Source organism: Anoplolepis gracilipes, chromosome 11 (assembly GCF_047496725.1).
Source record: "Anoplolepis gracilipes chromosome 11, ASM4749672v1, whole genome shotgun sequence".
In the NCBI taxonomy this organism is placed as follows: domain Eukaryota; kingdom Metazoa; phylum Arthropoda; class Insecta; order Hymenoptera; family Formicidae; genus Anoplolepis; species Anoplolepis gracilipes.
In genome coordinates this window covers 20,684-46,680 of record NC_132980.1, presented here as the reverse complement: position 1 = coordinate 46,680, position 25,997 = coordinate 20,684, and the positions used below count along the sequence as shown (strand labels likewise).

Sequence of the window (25,997 nt, the reverse complement as noted above, 5' to 3'; positions counted from 1 at the left end):
ATTAACACGAAATTTGAAACGCGACGAGTTTTATTTTCCATGTTAGCGGCAAATTTCATGTGACGTCGTTATTTTTAATCATTAACCATTAACCTAGAACCTAGAACCATTCTTATTTTATTCAAAATTTTTGTAAATAATGGCTGATTTCTCAAAAAGGCTAGTAGCTGCTACAATAAATACCGATGTAAATAGATGTGTGAGTGAAAGCGATAAATGTAATAAAATTAGTTACTGGAAACAAATGCTAAAGACCTACGAAGAAAGGAACGCCTCATTGGAGAGGAAACGCAGCGCACTCGTCGAAAGAATACGTTTCATGGAATGTACATTGCCATCTTTGTTGGTAGGCGCCGCCGCATCCGCTGTTTATGGCAAACGAAAAATTTTCCACGAAAAGTCGAGAATCCTCAAAAATACAGCCCACAAATCTATTGCTCGAAAAACTCAATAGCTATGCTTAATAAAGCTTAATAAATTATAGAGAACAAGAAGTAAGCGATGTTTGCTTAACTTAAAATATAATTTTATAGCATGCACGCACACATATACCTATAAATGTCGCAATAATAACATATTAACAAATTAATATTTTTATCATTTTTATTTTATCTTACAATAAATTTTTTTCTTTATACATATCTATCATTATTTTTCTAAGATAGCAATACTAGTGAACAGAGATGACAACATGTAGTTTTGCGCTACATTCTCTGTACGTCCACGCTCTCGCGAGAAAGGCTCATATATTGTATAATCAAATATATATAATTATATATAGAATATGTTCATATATGTATATGTTTTTTTTTTCTCTTGTATAATCTCTGTCTGTACAGAAAAAAATAATAAGAGAAATAATTAAAAGAATAATTTTTTCTTTTTTTTCAGAAAAAATAAAATTCCAAGAATTTCTCACTTCTTCAAATTTTATTAAAAAAAAACAATGCAAAATTTATTTTTCTCATTATTCTTTTCTGCATATATGGATAAAGATTATACATACACATATAAAAGAAAAAAAAAACACATAAAATTTATATACGTATAAATATTTATATTTTTTATTATACATATATGTAGACTTTCTTCCCGGACTTAGAAGTTTCGTCACGTGAGTAAAAGTAACATTTTTAGTTTATATTATTTATTTTAAAGATTAATAATTTGACAAAATAAAAGAAAGAGAGGAGATGTGACGTAAAATGAACAGATGCAAAATTTTATTCGATATTATATGTTTCTTATATAGGTACACACGAGAAAATGAGAAATAAATCAACTTTATGATACTGAAATGATTCTGATTAAAGCAAATCATAGATCAGGCTCGATTAAATCATTTCCGTTTCAAAAATTTATAGAGAATAAATATAGTAAGCATGTTTAAATATATAACCTTGTATACATTAAATCTACCTAACGTCACTCAAAGTCAAATATGCTAAAATCATAGACATGTATGATAGACCCAGCATGTTACGCATTTTCTATAGTAAAGTGTGCGCTGGGTTAACTTTGCGTGAGAACGAGCGAGCGAGCGAGCGAGCGAGCGAGCGAGAGAGAGAGAGAGAGAGAGAGAGAGAGAGAGAGAGAGAGAGAGAGAGAGAGAGAGAGAGAGACAAGATTGAGAGATACATACATATATATATATATATATATATATATATATATATATAGTTTTCTGTCCATTACTAATTTTGTCTTGACAACCGCTTCGTGAAAAAAATAAAATTATTAATTAATTATTTAAAGTATATTGATAAATTATATGTTGTATGTATGGATTTGATTTGCGCAGAAGAAAGAAAGAAAATTGAGACGCAATTTTCTGGAAATACAAAGAAATGTGACCAATGCTGGGTCTGTTATACATGTCTATGGCAAAGACATATACATATATTATGTTCAACGAGCGAACAAAAAAGTAGAAGACTAGAGACACATTCTAAAATATATATCGCATTAATTTATATGTATATGTACACACACACACACACATACACACACACACTATATATATCTTGTCCGAAAAATATGTATGTGTGTGCATACGGGCGTGTGCACGCACTTACACAAATACATCTCCCCAACATAAACACGCATACATGTTATTAATTTTAGTAAATATGCACAATAAATCACTTTTTACCGATTTTCGCCATTTATATAAGCATTTGTTTTAAGGGAGATTGTTCGGGGTAAAGTGTAAACTATTATGTATATTTACCTACGTATGTATCTACATATATGTATACACATACATATTTTATATATATATATATATATATATATATATGTAATTAATCAAAATTAAATGCGTAAGCACAGGCGCATACGTATATTTTCTTCTGTGTATAAAGATACATACGCAAACTTATTTTTATAAGATTTTGTTAAAATTCACGATAATATTCGACAATTTCAATTACCGTTACTTCGATATATTCGATATTCTATTTTATCATGAAAAATCGAGTAAATAGTTTTAGAAAATTATTGAAAGAAAATATCAAGGCAAGCAAACTAATTCGTTGACGAATATATTCGCTATTCCCTATGATATGTATTAATCAAACAATTCTTCGATAATCGCTGATATAATATGTAAAACCTTTGCTTTCAGTGCGAATGGCACTGCACAGACACGCGTTTTTGTTGATCGCTGAATGCGCGTACCAGCATCACTAATCACATATTAATTTAGAATATAATTGCAGCATATGTCATTCCATATTCGTTCTTACGCAATATCTTTCTAGTTTTTTTAAATTTAAATTTGCATCTAATAGAGACGCACATTTAAATTCCATTATGTAGAAAATACATTACGCATTTAGAAATACGCTTGATATGTCGGGACAAAAACATGTTTGTTTAGCGTATTCATAGGCAATCTGCTATTTCGCTGAACGTAATTCTATCATAAATATTTTAAAACGTGTATAAAATTGTTTTGCAATAACTGTTTAATTTACGCTCGCGTGGAAAAGAGTGTTTTAATTTACGGCTTGTTTGGCACTTGATTTCACAGCTTGTACGAAAATGTTGATCATGATATGGGGAGATGAAAATACGCCAATTTGAGGGTCACCAGAATACATCTGCAAGCGCCCTTGCCTGTTTCTTTTCAGAACGTACTATTTCTGATCGTTACTTGGGCAGACCAAGCAGCGCCAGCCGTATTGTCCTAAAAACAAGAACGAATCATTGATAAATCATAAAATATAAATCGACAAACCGTCCTTGCAAGCAACGGGAATCGGATGAAAATTATTAAATTAGTAACATTAATTATGTAGAATATAATATAATAAATAACAAGTTTCTCTTATTCTGCATGTTTGTATGTATTCTGTTTCTGATGTAAATGTAATAATATTAAATGCGTAAATTTAAATTGATATTACAAAATTTAGAGTCTTTTATTTCAAAACGTTTATTTCAATGAAATTTTTTATTACGGGTTTTGTTCCTTATTATATTATTTTAATGAATGTTTAAAAAAAGAAACGCTAGTTTATATAATATCGTTCGTACCATGAGTTTACCCACGAGTTTATTGTCTTTTCCGTGGAATTCAGGGGTGAATAAACGGGATGGAACGACGAGAGACGAAGGAAAGCCTTTTCTCACTTTTCTTATCTCCAACGAAAGTAGATTACTTGCTGTAAAGTATATGTATGGTGAAGCGATGTAATATTGTTTTAAATGACTACAGATGTAGCTATACATTGAATTGAATTGATTTAAACTCCGTTTATGAGATTCAGTTCAGAATAGTTCAGAATTTTTATAAATCATCATAATATTTTTTAATACATGTATATTTAATCTCCTTGACACTCTTTCCTCAAATCGAATACTTGTTGCTCGTCTATTTTATATACATATACGTACGTTCAAAAACGTAAGGTAGATTGTAGTTGGTAAACTTTCTCCCCTTTTCCTTCTTCCTCTCACCTCCTCATTAGCAACACTTTTTTCCACGACCTCGGTGGTCCTCGGTCTTCTCCTGTCTGTTCTATTATTTTCTGGAAGCCGTCGAGGAAACTCCTTCTCTTGTGTCGCGCGAAAGAGCTTCCTTATCTTCAAAATTGCACATCAACTCGGGCAAACTGGTTTTCATTTACGACGCGAGCATAATTTTTTTTTTTTTTTTTTTTTTTTTTTTATGAAAATGAAATTGCAGCAAAAACTCACTAGACGTTATCGAATCTTCCAACAATAAGTCTCACGCCCGTTGTACTATCTATAGTTTTCATTATTAAAGATTCGACACAGCGCGACCGTAATAGCTATACACAAATTTCCTGATACAAGACTAACGGATAATTCTTTCGCTCGAAAGAAACATCACGAATAAACTTGATGTTTGTCATTCTCGCTGTTTTCGCGGATCGTATTTCATGCTCATTATTCTTAATTCGCCTTCGTCTAACCTTCTTTTCTGAATCGTTTCTGGCAACATCAGTAACGATCGGTTCTTCGATTTCAATAAACTTCACTTTGTCTTCCTTTTTCTTCTCCTCTAGAGATACAAGCTGTCAGACATATACAAAGACTATTTAACGCTTAATTTAAATAATAAATGTAGTTTTGTTATACAATAAATAAATATAAACACTTTGCCAACCGCATTGCCGAACGCTGATGAGCACCGTGCACCCCCGAGTATTTTCCGCAAAAATAGGTGCATAACATGTCTGAATTTTAATTTTTGCAACTCCTACAATATGAGGATTAATATATATAATACGAAGCATGAAAGTGTAAATCTCTCATCATCAACAATTATTGTACAAAAAAATATTATATTTTACTATGTATTTTATCGGTTAAATTTTTAATTGTTTTGCCTCCAAATCATGAATGATATCAGATGACATTGCGTCAAATGTGAATAAATATTCGAAACATGTATAATTAGCACTCAATGTGTTAAGACACTAGTAAAAGTACATATGTTAATTGAATGTTATCGAGTCTAACCAAAATCATTGGTTTGTCAGGTTGTCCCTTTTACATAAGAAATCAAATGCGCTGCTAGGTATTCTTATATGAATCAATGATTTCAGGTATAGAGTGATAGTAATTAAATAATGAATTATATCTAGATGGTTATATATTAAGTGCTTATATTGCAAAGCACAAAATAGACTTTTTTATTCATTCAGTAACGCGTTATGAAACGAATAGATTTAACTGATCAGTCGGCAATGCGTTAAATTAACCAGATATTGGCACGTAGAATCGAAAAATCTTGCAAAAATCATTTGAATAAAAAAGTTAATTTCAAAAGACTCGAAGAAGAATTACATAGACATGCAATTGATGTAAATTACATACCGCGACATTGCATTTGGCTGCTAAGGCAATCTGCTGATGGAAATTTTCCACGTTATCCTGATCTTGATATCGAGACATAATCATATTATCCGTCCATATTTCTATGGTTTGAGTAGATTGCGTGCAATGTGTATCTTTCGGTCGATTTTGCACATCTTCCAAATTGTCTGGAGTTTCTGGAACTTGGTATTTATTATGCTTTAGATTTTTCATTAGCTGTGCAATAGGTATTCCATCTTCCTCGAAATTAGATCCTGCAACATTTTGCAGCTCGTTCTCTAACCAATATATTTTCTCTGTAAGTCTATAATTTTCATCTAGCAACTCTTCTTCTCGTTGTTTCGACAGTTGCTTCTCTCGTTCTCGATCCCTTTCGGTTTCCTCATAAATCTCAAGTCTCTCCTCGAGGTCGCGAATGCGTTCCTGATAAGAGGTCAGTTGAACTATCGAATCCACCGTCGATACATCAAAATAAATCTTGGATGAATCAATGGGATGAAAGATCGACGATGTTGTGATTTTAGCTGCACGTTCTTGAATTCGAGCTCTTAATTCTTGGAGACGTTGCACTTCTTGAAGAAGCTCGCCGGATGGCACATCCGTCTGAGTGCTACGACTGGTGAGCTCAACTTGGAGTAAATTCTCTTCGTCCTCGTGTTCATCTACCTCAAAAATACCGCTCTCCTGAAGAGTGAGCGGAGGTTTCCGCGGTAACACAGGTGATGCGGATTTCACGGGATTTATCAATGTAGCATTATTCGTATAAGGTATCACAGTCGCTACAGCGCGATTTCTCTGTTGGTTTGTTAGATGAGCCTGAAATATCGTTGCAAAAAAAATAAAAAAATAATACATCCACAAGTGATCAATTGTCATTTAGCACTAATTTTCCAATAAACGATAAATATCATTTTTAAATATCCGTATACTCGTATTATATTAATTCTATTAATTTCTATTAATTAATTTAAAGAAAACTCGCGCGAATTAAATTTGATGTGAAACTCGAGAAACAGAAAACTTTTGCTCAAACTCACTTTGTATGCGTGAACGGGTTCTGGCGAGACGATACCGCTGTCCACCGCGTGGTCAAGACTGTCTCTACGCACAGATGTTTCTTCTAGTTCAAGCAATCGAAATTCTAAGAGCTCGTTTTGCTCTCGTATTTCTGAAAGCTCCACTAAAAGTGTTGCTTCTCGTTCTTCGGCAGCTCGAAGTTTATCATTCAGTTCGCCCACCTCTTTATCACGATCAACGTATTTCTGTCAGAGAAAGAAAATATATACAGCTTTTTTTTTACAAGATACTTTCAAGTATGTCAAGTTGATGTAATAGATACCAATGATATAAATAAAAAACATTTATTATTTATATGTATATGTATATTGAGACTTATCGTACAATATACAAATCAGTTTAAAAAGATATAAATATAATTTACTTTCGTAATAACAAAGCTTAATTTGCTTATCTAAATATAAAGATAAATTAGTTTGTAATCTTAAATACATCCTAAATATATTTTTCCCAGTTATACTATCATCTTTTATTAGCAAAAAAAAATCTAATATTCTTTCATAATAATTGTCATAATAATCATAATAATGTAAACAATTTTTACCTCTTGTAAGAGTGCTTTTTCCAAGTCACAAATTTGAACCTTGGCACAAGAAAGTTCTCGTTGCTCTTTGAGAAACTTTGATTGTAACTCCTCGATCTCGACAAGAATGGCTTCGTATGCTTCTTTAGTAATACCATTATTCTGCCAGTGACCGTAGCCTCCAGGCTGTGGTGACATTGAAGACGGGGCACTCGACAAAGCACTGTCATCATCTTCGTGATCCTCTTCGTCATCGACTTCGGCAACCGGTTCCAATTCAAGCCATTGTTTGTAAAATTCCTCTTTCTTTTTCTTGTTTGACAGTTGCTCCAACTTTCTTTCTTTTTCCTTAACAAAAAAAATTTTGTTTTTGTATTTCTCAAATATCATTTGGAAAATGATGCCGAATAAAATGCCTAGCGTTATTTAATTATATAAATAAACACAATATATCAATTAATTATTTTTATATTCTAGGATAAATCGCAAATGTAATTGTATAAATAATTTTTTCCTATCCTTAATTGCTTTTGAAGTAAGCTCGTATATCTTCTCAAATTAGATATATTAACAATAAGTATTATGTATATACATGTACGTATGTATGTATATACATGTATTTTTTCTTTAAATTCTAATTTCTAAATAATTTACAAATTTTAAGAAAATTAAAAAACCTACATTTAAAAATAATATGCTATATAGTTTTGATAATTAGTAACTTTTTTTTTTAAATCTTTTTATTTATGTAAAAAACAATATTTTTCGAATTTTTAATTTGTATTGATTCTTTCAAGAAAAGTCTATTACCTTAATTGTCTGTTTAAGTATTTCAATGACTTCCTGCTGCTCAAGTGCAAGCTCACGGAGACGTTCGACTTCGATTTCATTTATGGCTTTGTCGGATTCTGCTGAACTAACATATGACTCCACCTTAAATAATACACCACATCTCAATTATGTCCGGTCTAATGTATATTATATGCATACATCGTTATTATAATATTAGATGTGTAAATATATAGTCATTAAGGAGAATAATATATTATTAGAAATATTAATATATAAATAATACTCTTATAATACACAAAAATAATTGATGCTTTAAATAATAAATTTTGCATAAGCGCGCGCGCATCGGAGAAATATGTGCGTTGAGATGGTAGCAATCACATACCGTATGACCATCATCCGTGAGAATCTTCTTTTTTATACAAGATTCCGATTGTATCGGTCGGTTTCTTTCATTTTCCCGTAATTTCCGCATCTGAAATATAAAGAAAAAAACTATAATTAATCCTCAACAAAGATACTTTTATGACAACAACTTCTTTAAATGAAAGGACATTTTGTGCTTTTCGAATTGTGTTATTGTATAAAGTATGACCTGAATAACTTGAAATAAAAAGTGTATAATTGTATAATTAAATTTCACAAGACGAAAATTTCAAATAAAAAATTACTAAATAAACATAAAATAATGATATTCGACAACATTGATAAAAAAATGCTGTTGTATTTTTGAACATTTATAATTATTAATCGTTTATAAAACAATCTGACAGAAAAATAGCTATTGGAGAAAAGCAAAACGTTATTATATAATCTTTACTTGAATAAAAAAAGTGACACTTCCTTTTAGTATTTCTTCAGAAGTAGTAGAAATCTATCGTATATGTTTCAGCGATTCAGTTTTCCGGGTTAATATCATGCTTCGACGCGGTGTATGCAACAAGGTGGAAAGGACAGAGGAGAGGCAAGAGGAGAGAGGAGAGAGGAGAGAGGAGAGAGGAGAGAGGAGAGAGGAGAGAGGAGAGAGGAGAGAGGAGAGAGAAGCAGACGAATCGCACTGCAATGGGTTACGAGAGAGTCTTAAGAGCTTGACTGGACCGTTAGCTTGGCCCCCTGACATACAGCCATAGTCTTTTTCTTCTCCTCTCGTTTCTCACTCTCTCCCTCTCTCTCTTTCTTTCCTTCAGCTTCCTTCCTCTTCGGATGATCAACCTGTGGCAAGTGTACGTAAGAGATGCGCCGAGAGCCGATTGCACCTTGCACACTTGCCAGACGCGTTGAACATGATGATGCACTTTGCGCCATATATGTAAATCGTAGGACACATGCGCGCTCGTTATACCAGAGTTTCTCCTCTCTTTGGGGCCAGATTGACTATATTGGATATAAGACATATTAGGACAGGTGAAACGAACGCGTCACGCATTACCGTTATCTGTGCTTCACCGCTCGTCTCATCTCATTTTGTGTGTCCCGACGTTTCCTTATATTTATTCGACATTTCTACAGTTATTGGAACCAACGCTAAAAATAATTAGCGAGTTCAATGAGCGCAAAAATAACTAGTGCTAATACTTTCCGAAAATTACTGTGTAAATAATAAAACTACGTAAATGAATTTCGCTAGCGAACGCACGCTCGTGCAAACATTTTATCTGAATTCTTTGATTTTCATAATAGTACAAAATATTAAAATATAAAATAGTATCATATAATAACAGAGTACATATAATTTCAGTGTAAATGGGCAATTAATTTATATAGATTAGATAATTCAATCTCCTGTCTAAATAGATTTATTTATTTTTTTTGATTGGAAAAATTTCAATTTTTAAAAAATGTTTCTTATTTTCGATAATGAACAATTAATAAATTCAATAAACAATTTTTTTCTGTATATTAATCGAATAAAAAAGTGTAAAATGAAACGTTTATATAAAATAAAAAGATTATATATTTTTTATAAAATATTAATTTTTTATTATAATTTAATATTCTTTTCTATAATCGAAAAGAACAACAATTATAAATATACAAATTGTTATTTGTGTAAAAATAACTATTACTATACTCCTTTGCAAAAATATGTACAATTTTTATTTTAATTGTATGTAATATTTATTACTGACTTGTGTCATTATTTCACATTCACAACTCTTGATCATAATGCATAAAATTTAAAAAATTTCTTTAAATTATAAATTAATATTAAGAATTTTGTACATACATAAACGCATTTTAATTTGTAAGCATAACCTAAGTAAATCTCTAAGTAGTAGAGTAATGTGTCTAAGAAAATAATTATTTAGATACAAATATATCTGTTAGATATAGTTAGAATTTGATTAATATTTATATAAAACTTAATAATTTTCTAAACACGTCAAGTTTGCGAAATTATATCTGTCATTGAAGAGTCTCGCGCATGCGGCATCTTGACTTATACCATTCTCAATCAGTATATATGGTCTCTCGTCTCACTTTCACCGATCGTTTCTTGCCCCCGCAATCTTCGAGAATCGCGATTGTGTATTTCTCGAATGGCTCGCGTATTTCTATAATGTTAATATAAATCGTTAATTGAGAATCGATAAAACTATCTTATGAAGAAAACGATCGTATCTTACTCTTCGATTTTTTAGATTTATCTTAAGGATTAATGTTTTACATACTTTATTGTTATTGGAAAATATGTGAATTAACCTTTTTTCTTTTCATACGACTAAAAAAATAGAAAATAAAGATTAAAAGAGAGATCTTTCTTATTTTTAAAAATGGAACAAAAATCAAGCCTTTTCTTTTTTCCCCATTTTTATTATTGACAAGTTATTTCATAAAATTATTTCATCATTAATATTATATAGTAGATATAGTCATCTCTATGTTTTTTAACTTTTTTTTGTATAAATATTAGTAATGTTTAAATTAATTAGAGTGAAAGGAAACAATGTATAGATATTGTCAGCAATGATATTGATTGTAAAATAAACTTTGTAAATTTAAATTAATGATGTACATATATTTATTTTCTTTCTATATATATATATATATATATATATATATATATATATATATGTATATATATATTTACTGTGTTTTTATTTCATGCATCCTCTAATTTTATCATCTAAATTAGTAAAATACAAAAGTTTATATACTTTCATTTATTGTATAGGAAATATTTACAAGAACAGAGCAAAAAGAATGTGTTTCAAACTTTTATATGGAGAAAGGTATATGTATATATACAGAGAAAGGTATATGTATATATACCTTTCTCTGTATAAAGGTTTGAAACGCATTCTAAATTTCGCTTTGAGCTTGTAAATATTTCCTGCACAATAAATTAAATAAATTATATAAACGTTTGTATTTTGCTAATTTAGATGATAAAAATTAGAGAATACATAAAAAACGTACACGGTAAATTTTCATATCTTTTCTAGAAAACATATAATTATTTTGTCCATTATTCATGGCTTATTAATCGAAACTTCTTACTGCTATCAAACTTAAAGCGTGACTTTCGCTTTCATTGCCAGTTTTTTTATGTGTGTATATATTCCATCTCTCTTTCTCTCTCTCTCTCTCTCTCTCTCTCTCTCTCTCTCTCTCTCTCTCTCTTTCATAAAACTAAAATATTTCTGTGCTATACTAAAGACGCCATATAAATAATAATCACACATAACATTATTCTTTGTACGCGCTAAAAAAAAAGAAGCTATTAATTAATGATACATGGCTGTTGTTGCTCAGATATTATTAATAATGCAACCGCAATGATTGGATTGAAATTACATAGCATCGCATAGACGTGAGACTACGTAAGCATTATTCTCCCACATATTACCACGGTAGCGGTGTATCGTATCTGTAGATGTGGTACTATCGTGTAACTTGATTCTGAACTTGTGAATATCTGCACAGCTTATCCAATATAAAAAAAGTTTCCTAGTGACTTGAAGAAAATTTTTATTGTTTTAATGTGTAAGGATAAATAAAGAAAAATACATTGTCTCTCTTATAAAAGACTATTTTTTTATTATAACTAAATTTAAATGGTACAATTAAAAGATTAATTATGTAAAAACATATAGATTTGCATAATTACCTTTTAACTTTAATAAATTAATTTAATTTAACTTTTAACTGAGTTAATTTTGCTTGAACTTTTAATTTAAATTTAATTAATTTATGAGCTATCAACTTTAAGCTTGATTTAATTTAAAAAGAATAAACCAACCCAACTCTAAACATAAGAGCTGTATGATCATTATTATTTTGTACAAGTGTATATACAAGACACAGAGTTGTTTTGAAATATGTACATATGTACATATAGTATTTCGTGTATGACGCGCGCGCGCACGTGTGCGTGTGTGTGAGTATATGTGTGAGACAAGACTGGTTAATATAAACTATTGAAATATAACTAATTTCATAAATGCAAATTTTGTTTTTATTAGAATTTTTTAATAGTTTTATAGGTTCATTATACTTTTTATTATAGTTTTTAATATAGGTTTTTTGCAAAATAAAAAATAGCAGAGATATTCGTAAAATGTCCGTCAATTATTTTTCTTATCAATCCATCGGTGTGGATTTTTGTCGAAAATTAAGAATAAAAGAAGCGAAATTGAAATGATGTTGTTATAGACACATAGGAAAACTACATGAAAAGAGCAATTTTCTAGCCAGCTGATTCGCTTCGACCATAGTTTCGACATTTCGTGCTAATATAACGCGTTTGTGCATTGATACTTATATCACATGCATGCTCGTATCTCTGCGGTTGTTGTGGAATTGAGAACTTTCTTTTGAGAAGTAGCTCATCGAAAGCGGCGGCGGCGACGTTATGATAGTGTCGAGAGGGTACTCTTGCCTACCATCCTACCAACCGTCGCGCGCTGTTTTCCTGAGCTCTACTGATTCTAGAAAATTTAAGACAGAATCGAAGGAGGAACGTGACCGTTCCACTTGCAATCGAAACGAAATGAGGAAGCGCATCCGGCGAAATAACAATTCCGTTTAAAGTTATGAAAGGATTACTGACGCCTTTCTCTTTTCGCCTTCTTTCACGCGTCGCGGAGTCATTGAAATTCATCCCGAATGCTGCCCCGAAGGAGGACAATGGAAGATAGTTAAATGCTTAAGGCATACTTATATATCCGTTTGTATGCCTGTATGCATATCAGGATATGCAGATATTAGTCTCGGATATAATATCGCGTAACTGCGAATACATCTTAAAAATAATAAATAATAAATTTATTGTGAATTTCCGGGTATTTGATTCTATAATTATCAGTTACTTACTTATTGTTCCTTGAGCCCAAAATAATATCCAATTTCTATTTTTTTCGATTTCGTGAAACTATAAACGTTTTTTTTTTTTTTTTTTTCTATTTGCATTAATTCATCTTAATCTTTTCGATGGAATTAAATTGAAAAGGGTTACTATATATATATATATATATTGTTCGGCATAGCGAAATATTAATATATAATGTTATTACTTTACGTGTAAATTAACATACATGTATGCATAAAATTTGATAAATTAATAAAAAAATTGACTGAGGTTTGAGTTTAATAACTTAACTATAAATTACTGCTATGTCTTAATGTATACAGTGAAAAATCTCTCGGCGAGCCAATATACATAATGACACTATATATGTGTAAATATGGAAGATATTATCTATGTAGCGAAAAAATTAACAACTACTGCGAAAATGTAGAGAGAGCATGCTGCGCACTGCGCACACATGTCACGTACTCACATGCACATAGATTTACATAAGACGTCCTGGATTTCTTAATACGTCCATTAAGCTGACATAGCTACTTTAACACAATTACATTTATAAATTTACATAAATTTAATGCTCTTTTATTATATACTAATTTGTTATTCTATTCTTAATGTTGCTGTTTCAGCCAATTTATTAAAATAATAGCCGTGCTATCTTAAATTTAAATAAAGTACAGCCATTGAAAAAAAAGGATTAAAACCTAAAAAATTAAGTTTCATTTTTTTGGTGCTTTTTTTGCGAATTAATTACTTTATTCTTGATGTTGTCACTTCACTTTTGATCTGTGACGTGAGAAAACTACTTCCAGTTATATTCTAATTATACTCCAGTTATATTTATAACGCAACAGTTTTAAATTTCAAAATCGAACATCAATTCGAAAATCTCAATCGTTTAAATCTATCTAATTTAATTGTTTTATATTTTTATTTTACAATATGTTTTAGTTTGCAAAAAATATAGATCGTTACACGTAATGTTATTACTTGTTCTGTAATTTTTGGAATTGTATAAGATATTTGTTTTTAATTTTAATTTTTGTTTACAATTCAACACAAAAATCAGTTTTTCACTAAATACAACAAAGATAATTATTTCTCACAGATATTTTGACTTTAAATATAATTCCATATTACAAATTGCTTTATCACAATTTTGAGAAATTTGCGACTAAAGTTGCGAAAAAAATATATTATTTTAACTATCTTGTTATGTTATAATTATAATATAATGTATTGGAGAATTTGTTGTAATCAAAATTAAATATCTTATTGAGACTTTCAGCTCTCGAAAAAAATTTTGTATTTTAGTACAGTAATAAGATATCCATGATTAAATGTGGAATCCACTGTAGAAAAATTATGAATTGAGCCATAAAGATCTATCAAATATTTTTCAATTATGTTTAATCAAACTTAAAGATTGGGCTAAATACAAATTTAATAATAAAACTAAAAATTAAGTAATAAAATTTAAAATAATGAAATTAACAAAAAATATAAGTTTTGTATGAATTTTGGCAGCCTTTATATTAATTTCATTATTTTGAATTTGTCAATTTTGATATTTATATTCACCGATTTAGAAAAAAGCTTTAAGCTTGAATAAATATGATTAAAAAGTATTCGAGAAGTTCTCTCAACAGTTAAATACACTTTTTATTTTATGTTAAAGCGCATAGTAATTCTGTAAAACAACTCAATTATATAGAAACCATTGTTGCATTTGTTCGCGCAATATTCATGTTTTTTACTGTTTTTTTTCACATAGCGAGATTGTTCCCACGCTACGTCGACGACGTGCAACTTGATTTCCCTGAGAATGCGATCGACTCCATTCTTTATTCGCGCTGTCCTCAGGGACAAGAGAAGGCGTCGATGAAGCTGAAGTAGATGCATGAAAATATTTAATTTCAATGACTAATATGCGAATGAATAAGTTGGAGTATCGTAGTCAATTATTCAAATAAAATAATAATATAAAAAACTTTGCTTATTGTTAATTATTTATACCAATTGTAAGTTTTGAATTGCTTAACATAAAAGCTTTAAAGTAAAACAATAATGCGCATTATTTTAATAAGTAACAAATAAAATATGTAAAATTTCTCTTCAAATTTCAATCAAAATGTTTGAGAAAAAATTTTGTGATTTTTAAAAACCAATAATCTTTAAAAGTTTTCAAATGCTAATCATCTATTCTGTGATATTATACCATATTATTATTATTTGTCTTGTTACTATTTGTCAAGTATTTAAAAGATGTGTGTATGTGTTTAGATTAATTGTCGATTAACACCTTTCTGACGGCAGCAACATTATCATTATATGAACGATCTTTTATGAGAATATTATGCTTCTTTCCCCATGTAAAGTTAAAATTTATATCTTTATATAAATATATATTTATACATCTTTATATAATTTACATCTTTATCACGTATTAATTATCCTTTTTTACATAGATATTCATTACATACATTTTTGCATAGATTTTTCTATAAATTGATAAAAACATACTAAAATTTTTTTAACTTTTTTTTTGATTCAACAAAAGTTAAATGAATTATCGCAATGTCTTTATATATAAGCAGTAAAATATTTTGCTCGTGTATAATAATTCCTCGTGTCTCGCTCATTGTCTATTATTTTTTAACAAAAAATTATTTGAAGTCTATTTATTCTTAACAAAAATGTTGGAAGAAGTCATCGCTTATCGCAAGCCTTTAAGTATCATATATCTTTAAATAACTAATTTAATTAGATATATTTTTTATATTAAACTACATCTCTAAATTAGATAAATAACATAGTTTTGTAATTTATGTAGCTATTTAAAAATGTACATGTGTGTATATAATATACGGTCCTTGATCAATTTAAAATCGATTTTTCTTTAATTTATTCGAAATTTATTAAAAAATCTATTATTAAAAGGTATACACACAAACATATATATATATATGTTTGTGTGTGTGTGTGTATATAATGCACATAGAAAATAGAATACATATATCCGTATAAGAAACGTATAGTGAAAATTGTTAGAATAAAAAGTATTTTACTTTCATTTTATTTTTAAAATGTAAATTGTAATTGTATTCTATATAGGTATATATTTAAACCTCTTCTATATTTTTTCAACAATACTTTAAATTATAAAAGCTATAACAGTGCACGCATATTTCCATAAATTACATAAGTTCGCGATATAATAATTATTGTAGAAATGATAAATCTATCACGGATGGATTTTCTACTATCATACATGAATGGAGACACCAAAGATGCGACCCTTACCTCGTTGCACACAAACCCCATGAAACGCAGATTGATCTTGAGAATTCATATAACGAGTATAAAAAAAAGAAGCGAGAAGATGTTATCGGTACATTTACATATACCTATTTACTGTAACCTAAACGATACGTGTATCTTAAAATTTTAATCGTATGTCACACAGTCGGTATATACACAGGAAAGCACATACAACACGACGAAAGACGATGCGTACACGGCCGACGTTTAGAGCAGACTGAAGCGCGAGCACTTTCAACGAATGCGAAGCCTTCCATACTACCTGTCTGCGGAGTCATGAACGGATCTGTTCCTTCCATTCCATTCGGAAAGTTACGGACGGATCGGATCCATAATAATCTGCTGAGCTATTGGCAGAAACTTTTAGATCTGTTGTGAGACATAATCCGATATAAGAATAGAATCATAATTGCTTTCCCTTTCCCTTCTACACCGACAATGTCGCCTATACTCTCTTTTCCGCGATATTACATTGTTATTTTCATGTTAAAATCATGAATGTGCGATTATAATACATATTTTGAATACATAATATTAAGAATGGATGCATTTTCATAAATGTAGACCGAAAAGGAGAAGGCCAAACAAACTGTTGAATTATTGGCAAATTATTATTATTGAAAGCTTTTATACTTTGACTTTGCAAAAATTGAAATATTTTTCACGTTTCTCTTTTTTATTTTTTTTTTTTTTTTTTTTTTTTAATCTGAGTTTGAGAAAAATTTTCCGTTACCGGAGAGCGAGATGTTTTTACGCTTTTACCGTAGACTGCATTACCGTTAGCTCGATTAAGCGGCGATAAACTGAGAAAGGGTGGCAATTATATTATGCGGCATGTAACTATACGTACAACCTTTTAGCTACGACCGCTCGTTCGCTCCTCGTATGGCCTTTAAGTTCCTTTGAGATGACGAAGACGTGCAATGCACAATGCACGTTCGCGCGGCATGTCCCGTGGTGTGACCCGATACATTAACCCGGTGAATATCGCGCTATCCGAACACTTTCGACTAAAAGCAAATCGTCAAGATACGCGCTCGTCGAGAGTGTCTGCCTATCGGTTTCGACGATTCGTTTTAATTGCTTCCTTGAATCGTTAGGTATATGTATACCTTGACGAAAGTAGAGATGGCTGTGTAAAAAATACCAATTGCATGCTGCAAATGTCAGCTGCATTTTTTTGGAGCATGTCCAAACATTTAAGATGTCTTAAATGATCTGTCTAAATCGAGTTTCGATCTTTCGAATGAAAAAAAATTATTTTTTTAGTATTTTCTTAAAGAGAGTTTAAAATTTGGATAATGTTTAAAATATTTCAGTGAAAAATTTGAAAAGTTATACTATTGTACTTTATAGAAAGTTCAGATAAAAATAAGAGCATGCCTGCATCTATTTCTAGTCTTTGTTTTTCTTCGAATAGTAATTCAAATAGTATGTTTGAGTTATATGTATATAGCTTGCTCTTTGTCTCTCTGTCTCTCTGCCTCTCTCTCTCTCTCTCTCTCTCTCTCTCTCTCTCTCTCTCTCTCTCTCTCTCTCTCTCTCTCTCTCCCTCTCTCTCTCGAACTTTCTCTCTCTCTCTCTCTCTCTCGAACTTTAATAATTAATTAAAGTATTAAAAAAATAGAAAATTCTTTTATACATCATATAAGAATTGTCATTTTACTTAAAGAAGTAGCTATATATAATACAATAATTTGTACAATATATTTGTACGAAAAAAGAGATTTTTTTTAATCTTAAAAAAATCAAATATATATAAAATTTCAAAGTCATAGAAATACAATAATTTATAAAAAGAAAAAAATTATTATTTCTCTCTTTTTGAAAAATTGTCATAAAATACGTTCAAAATCATGGAAATTTTTAATACAATAATTTAATATTGTTTTATATAAAATGTTTCATTGACATTTTACGTATGATTCTAGAAAGTAGCAATAGTTTTATATATAAAACAAAGACGAAGCAAGTTAAATTTGAAATAAAGATAAGTGTAAATCATGGATTGCAATTTTAACCAAGTACCAATGCTGAAATGACTTCTAGGAATATATGCTGTGTAGACTTACACCGGAAGTCACACGATATGATAATCGCGTGCACCGGTGCAGTCCCCAGGGTGAACCGTTGGATTGTTCGCACGACGGCTACTGTTATCGTCCGTATTTGAGAGCAAAGAAAACAAGGAAGAATTGAGAGCGAAACATGTAGTAAGAAGCGAGCAAAGGCGAGCATTGACATTTGTTCCGTTCAACATGCGTAATTCAACAAACGCGAGCGCGCGCAGAGAGAGAGAGAGAGAGAGAGAGAGAGAGAGAGAGAGAGAGAGAGAGAGAGAGACAGAGAGACAGAGAGACAGAGTTAAAACAACTTTATATACACATATATATATATATATATATATGTGTGTGCATGTAGGTGAGTGCAAAAGTTTGTACTTCTTTTCAATTGATGTCGTTATTGATGTTGCAGTATTTCCTACACTATTCATAATGCCTACATATTATATACATACTGCTTGAGAGGTGGTATCTTCACCTATAATTTGAATATAAAATTGAATTATTTTTATTACGTTTAAGATGTGAGAGAGAAAAATTATATTATTGAAAATGATTGACAAAAAAAGTTTTATTTTCTACATTATGCTTAGAAAAGGTGCAACAGTTAAAACTATACTGTAAAAACACAGCCCATCATTCATAAGAACTATGAAAAATGGTTTAGTGGGATTGCAATGGCAAGCAATCCTTAAATAAATTACGTATCGAAACTTTCTTATGAAAAACTGTGCACATTCTATGATTATGGCATCCGTATGTTGCTGTGAAAATGTTGGAGAAAGATTGTAGAAAATGATGGAAATCTTATTTGGTTGATTAAATGAAGACTTTTTGTACCAGATTTTTTATTAAAAATCATCTGATTATCTGGTCCATTACGGTCCATTACGGTCTCATCAAACAGATAACCTCCTGAGGGTGCAATCATTTTTTATAGTTGTTATGGATGGGATGTGCGATTTTGATAAACTTCTTTTATTTCTTGCAGTAGTTCCAACTGTTGCATGTTTTCTAAATTCAAAAAGTATAATATGCCGAAAATAAATTTTTTTTGCCATTTACACATTCTCAATAATATAATAATATAATAATATTTTTCTTACACTTTAAAAGCAAGAAAAATGAATCAATTTTATATTCAAATGACATATGAGAGTATCATTTTTCAATGGCTAATGCTACAGCATCAATAACATTAATTAAGCACACTCAATGCAACATAAATTTTTGCACTCACCTAATATTTTGTGTATATGTATAAATATATATGTCTGTATAAATATATATATATATATATATATATATATATATATATATGCATGTATGTATATATGCGTGTAAAATATTTTCTGCTTGTAAAACGCAAGTATTAGGAATATCTTGTACATCATTAGAAATCTTATATTTTAATCACCCCACATATGTATTATATGCATTTTTGCGGAAATGGAAATATCAATAAATATTATCACTCACCATATTGTGCTTTATCGGCACCAACTTTCGACATTTCAAAAGTTTGGATAACTTCTCAATCTCCTGGTTCTTACTTCTTAGTTCAGCCATCTGCAAAAATTTGCAAAACTCGTTTGAATGCGGCAAATTTCTTGCACAGCTACGTGTGGCGAAAGTTGCAATGAGAAAAATTAACATAGCCAGCGATCATAAGAAAGAATGGGATACACGACAATGAAGAAGAGGAGGGGCAACGATTGGTCCCTTTCGTATTCCGCTTTCGAGCTCTCACCTCGTCTCATCGTGTAAGCCAGTCTTATTAAGCCTCAGGGGTCTTTTGCTTTTACTTTGCCTGTATAAGTAAAATGAGAAAAATGCTACATTACCATGCCTTCCATCTCGTACGTAGGTATACGCGTGTGCATTTTGTTCTGATTACACAAATTGTGCGATTTCAGAACAATGAATCATTACTACACGAAGTATTAAATTAATTTAAGAATTACCGTGACGGTATGAAAATTTTGTTGATTTTGAACAAGTAGTATCTCAGTTATAGAAAGACAATTTTTCCAGATGCATTTTAAAAAGTAAAACGTCAAGAGAGAGAGAGAGAGAGAAGACTTTCTTTGACATATACATATATAAAGATGTTTCGTAAAGGTTGAGCTGACTCTCTTTAATCATGTTTTTTTTCATCAAGACAGACAAAAAAGTTCCTATAAAACATGCCCCTAAAAATTCATTAAAAAATAATGTTCAGTTAAAATTAAAAGAAATTTTGATATTAACGTTGAAAGATTAAAAGAATTTTTTAATAATAATATTAAAAAATTTTAAATAAAAATACTCAAGATGTTGTACAAAATGTCCATCGATATCCCGAGTATGAAGCAATGTAATTCTGAATTCTTCGCATCATGGAAGACAGTTGTCTTATGCGTTATTAATTTTTTAACAAAGCATTTTAACAGCAAGTTTTAGAAAAACTTTTTTGTTTGTCTTGATGAAAAGAACGTAATTACGTATAGCCATAAAATTAATTTTTACGAAATAGCTTGTACACATCTATTATATTAAGCTTTATATATTTATTATACAATATGCTCATAATAATTATAATCAATTAATAATGAAATTAATAAAATAACTATAATAATCGTACGCTGAAATTATTCAGTTTTTGTCGTTAACATGAGAAAATATTTTATTTCATTCTACCTATTGTGTGTAGCGTGTTTTTAAATTCTAATTTCTAAAAGATTCCATTATATTCTAGTTTTATACTTTTTATACTTTTATAATGACTATCATTTGTTTAAGTTAATTCTCATTGAGACCTTATTCAGCAAATTTACGAAATTTATAAAGACTCTATTTTATTTTCGTTCTATATACTAAACCAGTTCAAACTCTTTTCGTTACAATCTTTGGCATTTGGCTCGTCCCCAAAGAATGTGAGTGTATAAATTCGCGTCGGCAATGCGGCAGGTAATTTTGTCCAACGTCACTGTTCAATTTCAACTATCAATGTAAATGTAGTATATAGGAAGCGGGAAGTTGGTCTTATGCATCCTGAAACTTTATACATCGAGCCAATCAATGCGAATAAGTATTTTGAATAAAATATATAGTTTAATGCGAGATAGACATGAAAGTGACGAAAATTTTTTTAGAAATGATTTAAAATAAATTATCGGGAGTAAAAATACTATTTTTACGGCAAGTTAATTATAATTAACAATATGACTAATTTTCCAGCAAAAAATATACGATAAAATCATACTAGAAATAATTTTAAAAAGTATTGAAAAAAAAAGAAATTTTGATGATTCGAGATATAAACAATAATAATATTAGATATTTTTATATTTTTCAATTTCGACTACTTATAATTTAGATATTTTATTAAGTATTTATACATATAATAATTACATATAGTAATTATTTAATTACCATATGTAATATACATAATCCGATATCGCATTTTTGTGATAAATTTGCAAAATTCTTCATATATTATACCTTATCTCTGAATATTTAATTAAAAAAAAAACAAGGATTTACTACTATATATAATGGATATATATATATATATATATATATATATATATATATTCATTCTATATAAAATGTAAGAGTTGTTGAAAGTTGACAGTTAACAGCATTTACATCGTGAGACCAAAAAAATTAAATTTAAAAGTTGGTTATTTAAACTAATATATTTCGAGAGAATGCATAATTTCTCGTATTCGTATCCGCATAAAGGGTCCTGCAATTTGCAAATTATTGAATCATACAAAAATTCCAGAGCCCAAGAGTGGCGTGAGAAAATCATGACCATTTTGGGTAATTTCACGGCAAAGGTATTCATCTTTCTCGTAGATGATCTACGCCAAACGTCGTGTCCGTAAAACTTTTGTCCGTACGAGCTACTAGATCGGACTATTGTATTGTGGACAGACTTTCTTCTAGTTAGTATAGACTAATACCGCAGGGTACAATTTTTTAATAAGCGTCTTCCAACAGTCCCTCAACACTGACGCTCGTGTTTTAGAAGGATATTTTTACATGTCTGAAAGATAGGCTGCTCCTAAAGCGAAATTACTACGTTTGCTTTGGGCAACATCATGCTCAGGTATAATTATCAGGAACTATTGAATGTTTAGTGCGATGGTTAATATTTCCGATATCTAAACATTAGGCACTTACCATTTTTATAGTTTCGTTATGAAGCGATTTTCGTAATGCGGAAAGCTCTGTTTCATGATTCTCTCGTTGAACTCGTATCTCAACAGTACGAGTCTTCTCGGCATTTAGAGCAATCTAAATGTAAAAATAAATCTTAAAAGTGAAAAATGGGAAAAAACAAGATGCGATCTAATATATTATAAACATAATTGATTAAGAATAAATCTTAAAAAAGAAATATATTTTATTAAAATAATTTATTTGATTAAAGATAAGGAGACTTTTTCATTGAAAAGAAATCTTTATCCAATTAAAGTTTTTAGTAAAAAAAAAAAAAAAAATAATAAACCTCAAATTATATTTCAATTAATAATAATAATTATATATATATATATATATATATATATATGTGTGTGTGTGTGTGTGTGTGTGTGTGTGTGTGTGTGTGTGTGTGTGTGTGTGTATTGCCATAAATGGGAAACATTATAGATAATTCTCGTATCTTTCGTAATAAAATGTATTATTTTTAAGTTTAAGAATTTGATGGAGAATTTTTTTCTTACACGCAATTTTTCTTCGAGTTTTTCGTTTTCGGCGTGAAGATTTCGTACTTCTGTTTCTAGACGGTGCAGATCGTTGCAGGAAGCACCCTTCATATTGGTGTTTGCTCGTGATTTCAAGAATTGCAACTTAAATTTCCGTATCGTACTCTCAGCTTCGACTAAGTTTTTTCTGAGAGCCGATAGTTCACGCCTGTGATTCTCGTCCTTCACGGAATCCGATTTGAATAACGACAACGGCGACAGCGATGGCGTCATAAAATTAGCGATTCTGAATGAGAAAATATTGTTTTCAATATTTTCATTCTAATTAAGTAATTTTCAAAATTCAATTCTATAAGTTACAAATTGATTATTTGATTATTTTAATAAAACAAAGAAAAAAATTTCTAATATTAGATGAATCAAGAATAAAAAATTTAAGCTATAGAAATATTCACCGCAGACAAATCTTAATGCTCCATATGTACCATATTTACCTCGTTTTCAGCTCGGCTATGATGGGTTGATACTTAGCAGCTTCGACGATTCTAGCTTCCTTTAGAGCAGCTTCGAACTCCTTTTTGGCAATCTTTGCTGCCTTCCGCTCTTCATGTAGCTCTGTTCGCACGTTCGCCAGATCATCGCGTAGCCTTCGCGCTCCCTCCTCTAGCCATTGTATCGTTTTCCTCAATCTAGAGGCATCATCCCTTTCTACGCTTTCGTAAGACCGTAATATTTTTGCGTCCTGCGAGTTCGCTGCTATATCTCGATACCACTTTTTTCTCAAACGTGGAAATAATGAGATGTTTCTATTTTCCATATCTTCAACTTTTTTTTCGCTTGGTATCTCACTAAAAAAATAATAATTAAGTTATACATTATAATGCGTATTATAATTGAGTGTATGCTATAATTCCAGGTAATATTTTTCTGACCAATAAAGCCAAGTTACATTTTTCCCTATTATCTTTTCAATAAAATTAAAAAATTTGGCTCATTCAGCATTAATCAAAAAATGTTGTACTAATCGCTAAGTCAATATTCTGTTTATGCAATGTTTAATAAAATAGAGTACATAGCGCAAAAGATTTCAAATTTGTAAAAACCCCATTATGGAAGTTTATTAACAAATTCTAAAATATGAAAATACTCAAATAATAAATTTTTGCATAATCAGAACTTTTCATTATTTGATTTAAAAATATGCAATAAAAAATCTTTTTAGCTATATCATTTTTGAGATTTTTTGGTTATTTACATTAACAAAGTAAATTAATTTGTAAAACACATTAATAAAGTAAATTGATTAATAACTGAATCTAAGAAAAAAGCACTCTTTATAATACATGACATTTTTTTAAATTCTCACTAAATATTCTTACAAATCGGAATTGTACGCCTCGTCGCGTCGCTGCGTTTTCTTAGGGATTTCCGAGTTCGTTATCAAAGATTCTAATCGTCTTCGTTTTCTTACACCTTTCATGGATGCAAGAAGATTGATTTCAGTCGTCGTTGATTTGTTCGTGTTTGTCGGCTTGACGGTATGTCCCTCTGAGGAGCTTGCCATCATCGCTGAAACCATAAGTATTTATAAATTTGTTCAAGCGGATATACGCGCATATACATACATATATATATATATATATATATATATATATATATATATATATTTGAGCAATTTACCTATAAGCATCTTATCTTTAATAAAAAAGCACTTCTTAAAAATATCTCTAAAAATTTGGATTTTTTTCTGAAAATAATTTAGATGATAATAATAGATTATTTTAAATCTAAAATTTTATTATTTTAGGAAATAAGCCCATTAGAGGGCAGCTCAATGTAACAAATTTCGATACTTTAAAAATTCAGTTCTTAAAATTAAGTAAACTCGAGTGAGTAAATTTGATTCTTTTTTTATTACTTTGACTATTACTTAAACTACAGTGAGCTTATGTATATAAGGAACTTTTACACTTTTTTAAACTTTAGGTTTTAAATATTTTTAATAATTAAACATAATACTTTATATTACCAAAATACGTATCATAAGGTATCAGAAAAGATTGATCAAAATAAATAAATAAGAAATTATAGAGTAACGATTTTTTTACTATGAAAACATCGTGATATAAACTATTTTTAAAATAAAGTTGTGCAAAATGAATATTAACATACCAATTACTAATTAGAATATGTTTTTTACATTTTTTCTTTATATTATATAGTATACCGAAGATCGGTATACTATATAATATAAGCACGTTTTCTTTTACGTAAAGATTATGAGATTAATTTTAAATATTTCAGAGATTTGTGATATAATTTTGTATATAAGCAAAAAAAAACAAACTTTAATTTAAAGTTTCACATTACAAAAGGTTTAGCAAAAAGTCTGTTGAAGAGATATTATTTGATAAAATAAAAAAAAAAAAACGTCTACTTGTTTCAGTTTACGATTGCAACTAATTTAGGCTGTATCATTGAAGAATGAGGATTAAATGAATAAACTTACCGTTTTTGTAAGAAGATAAGAATATTTTAATCGACCTGTTGGACTCCGAGATATATTATTTGAATCCGATACGGCGAAAGAAACCCTCCTCACAAGAGATACCGTCGCCAACTAAAAGAGACCGAGATCCCAAGCTACACCACAGCTTGTAATCGCTATATATGTCAACTACGTCATCTCGTCTCTTTAGCTCTATTTAGCTCTCATCTCTCTCGTCTCTTCACTGTTTCACCTATACTAAGTTTGACTGCTTATTCGCTTACGCTTTCATTTGCATAGACTTGGTCTTAGTCATTATCTCGATCAGAAGGAAGAATTATTACACATTTTAATGTCTCACAAATTAAGCTAATACGCC

The 25,997-nt window shown here is 29.8% G+C and overlaps 1 protein-coding gene across 5 annotated transcripts; it reads right to left on the bottom strand.

Annotated features, from left to right (window-relative positions):
* Positions 1-589: 589 nt before the first annotated feature.
* LOC140671422 (uncharacterized) lies at positions 590-25,797 on the bottom strand. Of its 5 annotated transcripts, XM_072902701.1 has the most exons (14): positions 25,640-25,797; positions 24,510-24,699; positions 23,625-23,978; positions 23,149-23,416; positions 22,607-22,720; positions 19,916-20,005; positions 8,127-8,216; positions 7,760-7,882; positions 6,971-7,297; positions 6,387-6,611; positions 5,350-6,165; positions 3,901-4,544; positions 3,541-3,668; positions 590-3,190 (listed from the first exon to the last, which is right to left on the bottom strand). In XM_072902701.1, exons 2-12 carry the CDS (start codon positions 24,695-24,697, stop codon positions 4,299-4,301), a joined length of 2,841 nt encoding a protein of 946 aa, XP_072758802.1. In that variant the 5' UTR covers positions 24,698-24,699; positions 25,640-25,797; the 3' UTR covers positions 590-3,190; positions 3,541-3,668; positions 3,901-4,298. The 5 variants fall into 5 exon arrangements, with proteins under 5 accessions (XP_072758802.1, XP_072758805.1, XP_072758806.1 ...); XM_072902704.1 differs by lacking the exon at positions 19,916-20,005; XM_072902705.1 differs by lacking the exons at positions 590-3,190; positions 3,541-3,668 and adding an exon at positions 4,628-4,729 and having other exon boundaries at positions 4,397-4,564.
* Positions 25,798-25,997: the final 200 nt, after the last annotated feature.

What these genes read in the sequence shown, in the direction of transcription:
- LOC140671422 (XM_072902701.1), bottom strand. Translation starts at nt 24,697, where the DNA reads ATGATGGCAAGCTCCTCAGAGGGACATACCGTCAAGCCGACAAACACG. An exon ending in AACCCGTTCACGCATACAAA is followed by an intron (nt 6,166 to 6,386) that starts GTGAGTTTGAGC and finishes ACGATATTTCAG; the next exon opens with GCTCATCTAACAAACCAACA. An exon ending in CAGCCAAATGCAATGTCGCG is followed by an intron (nt 4,545 to 5,349) that starts GTATGTAATTTA and finishes TATGTCTGACAG; the next exon opens with CTTGTATCTCTAGAGGAGAA.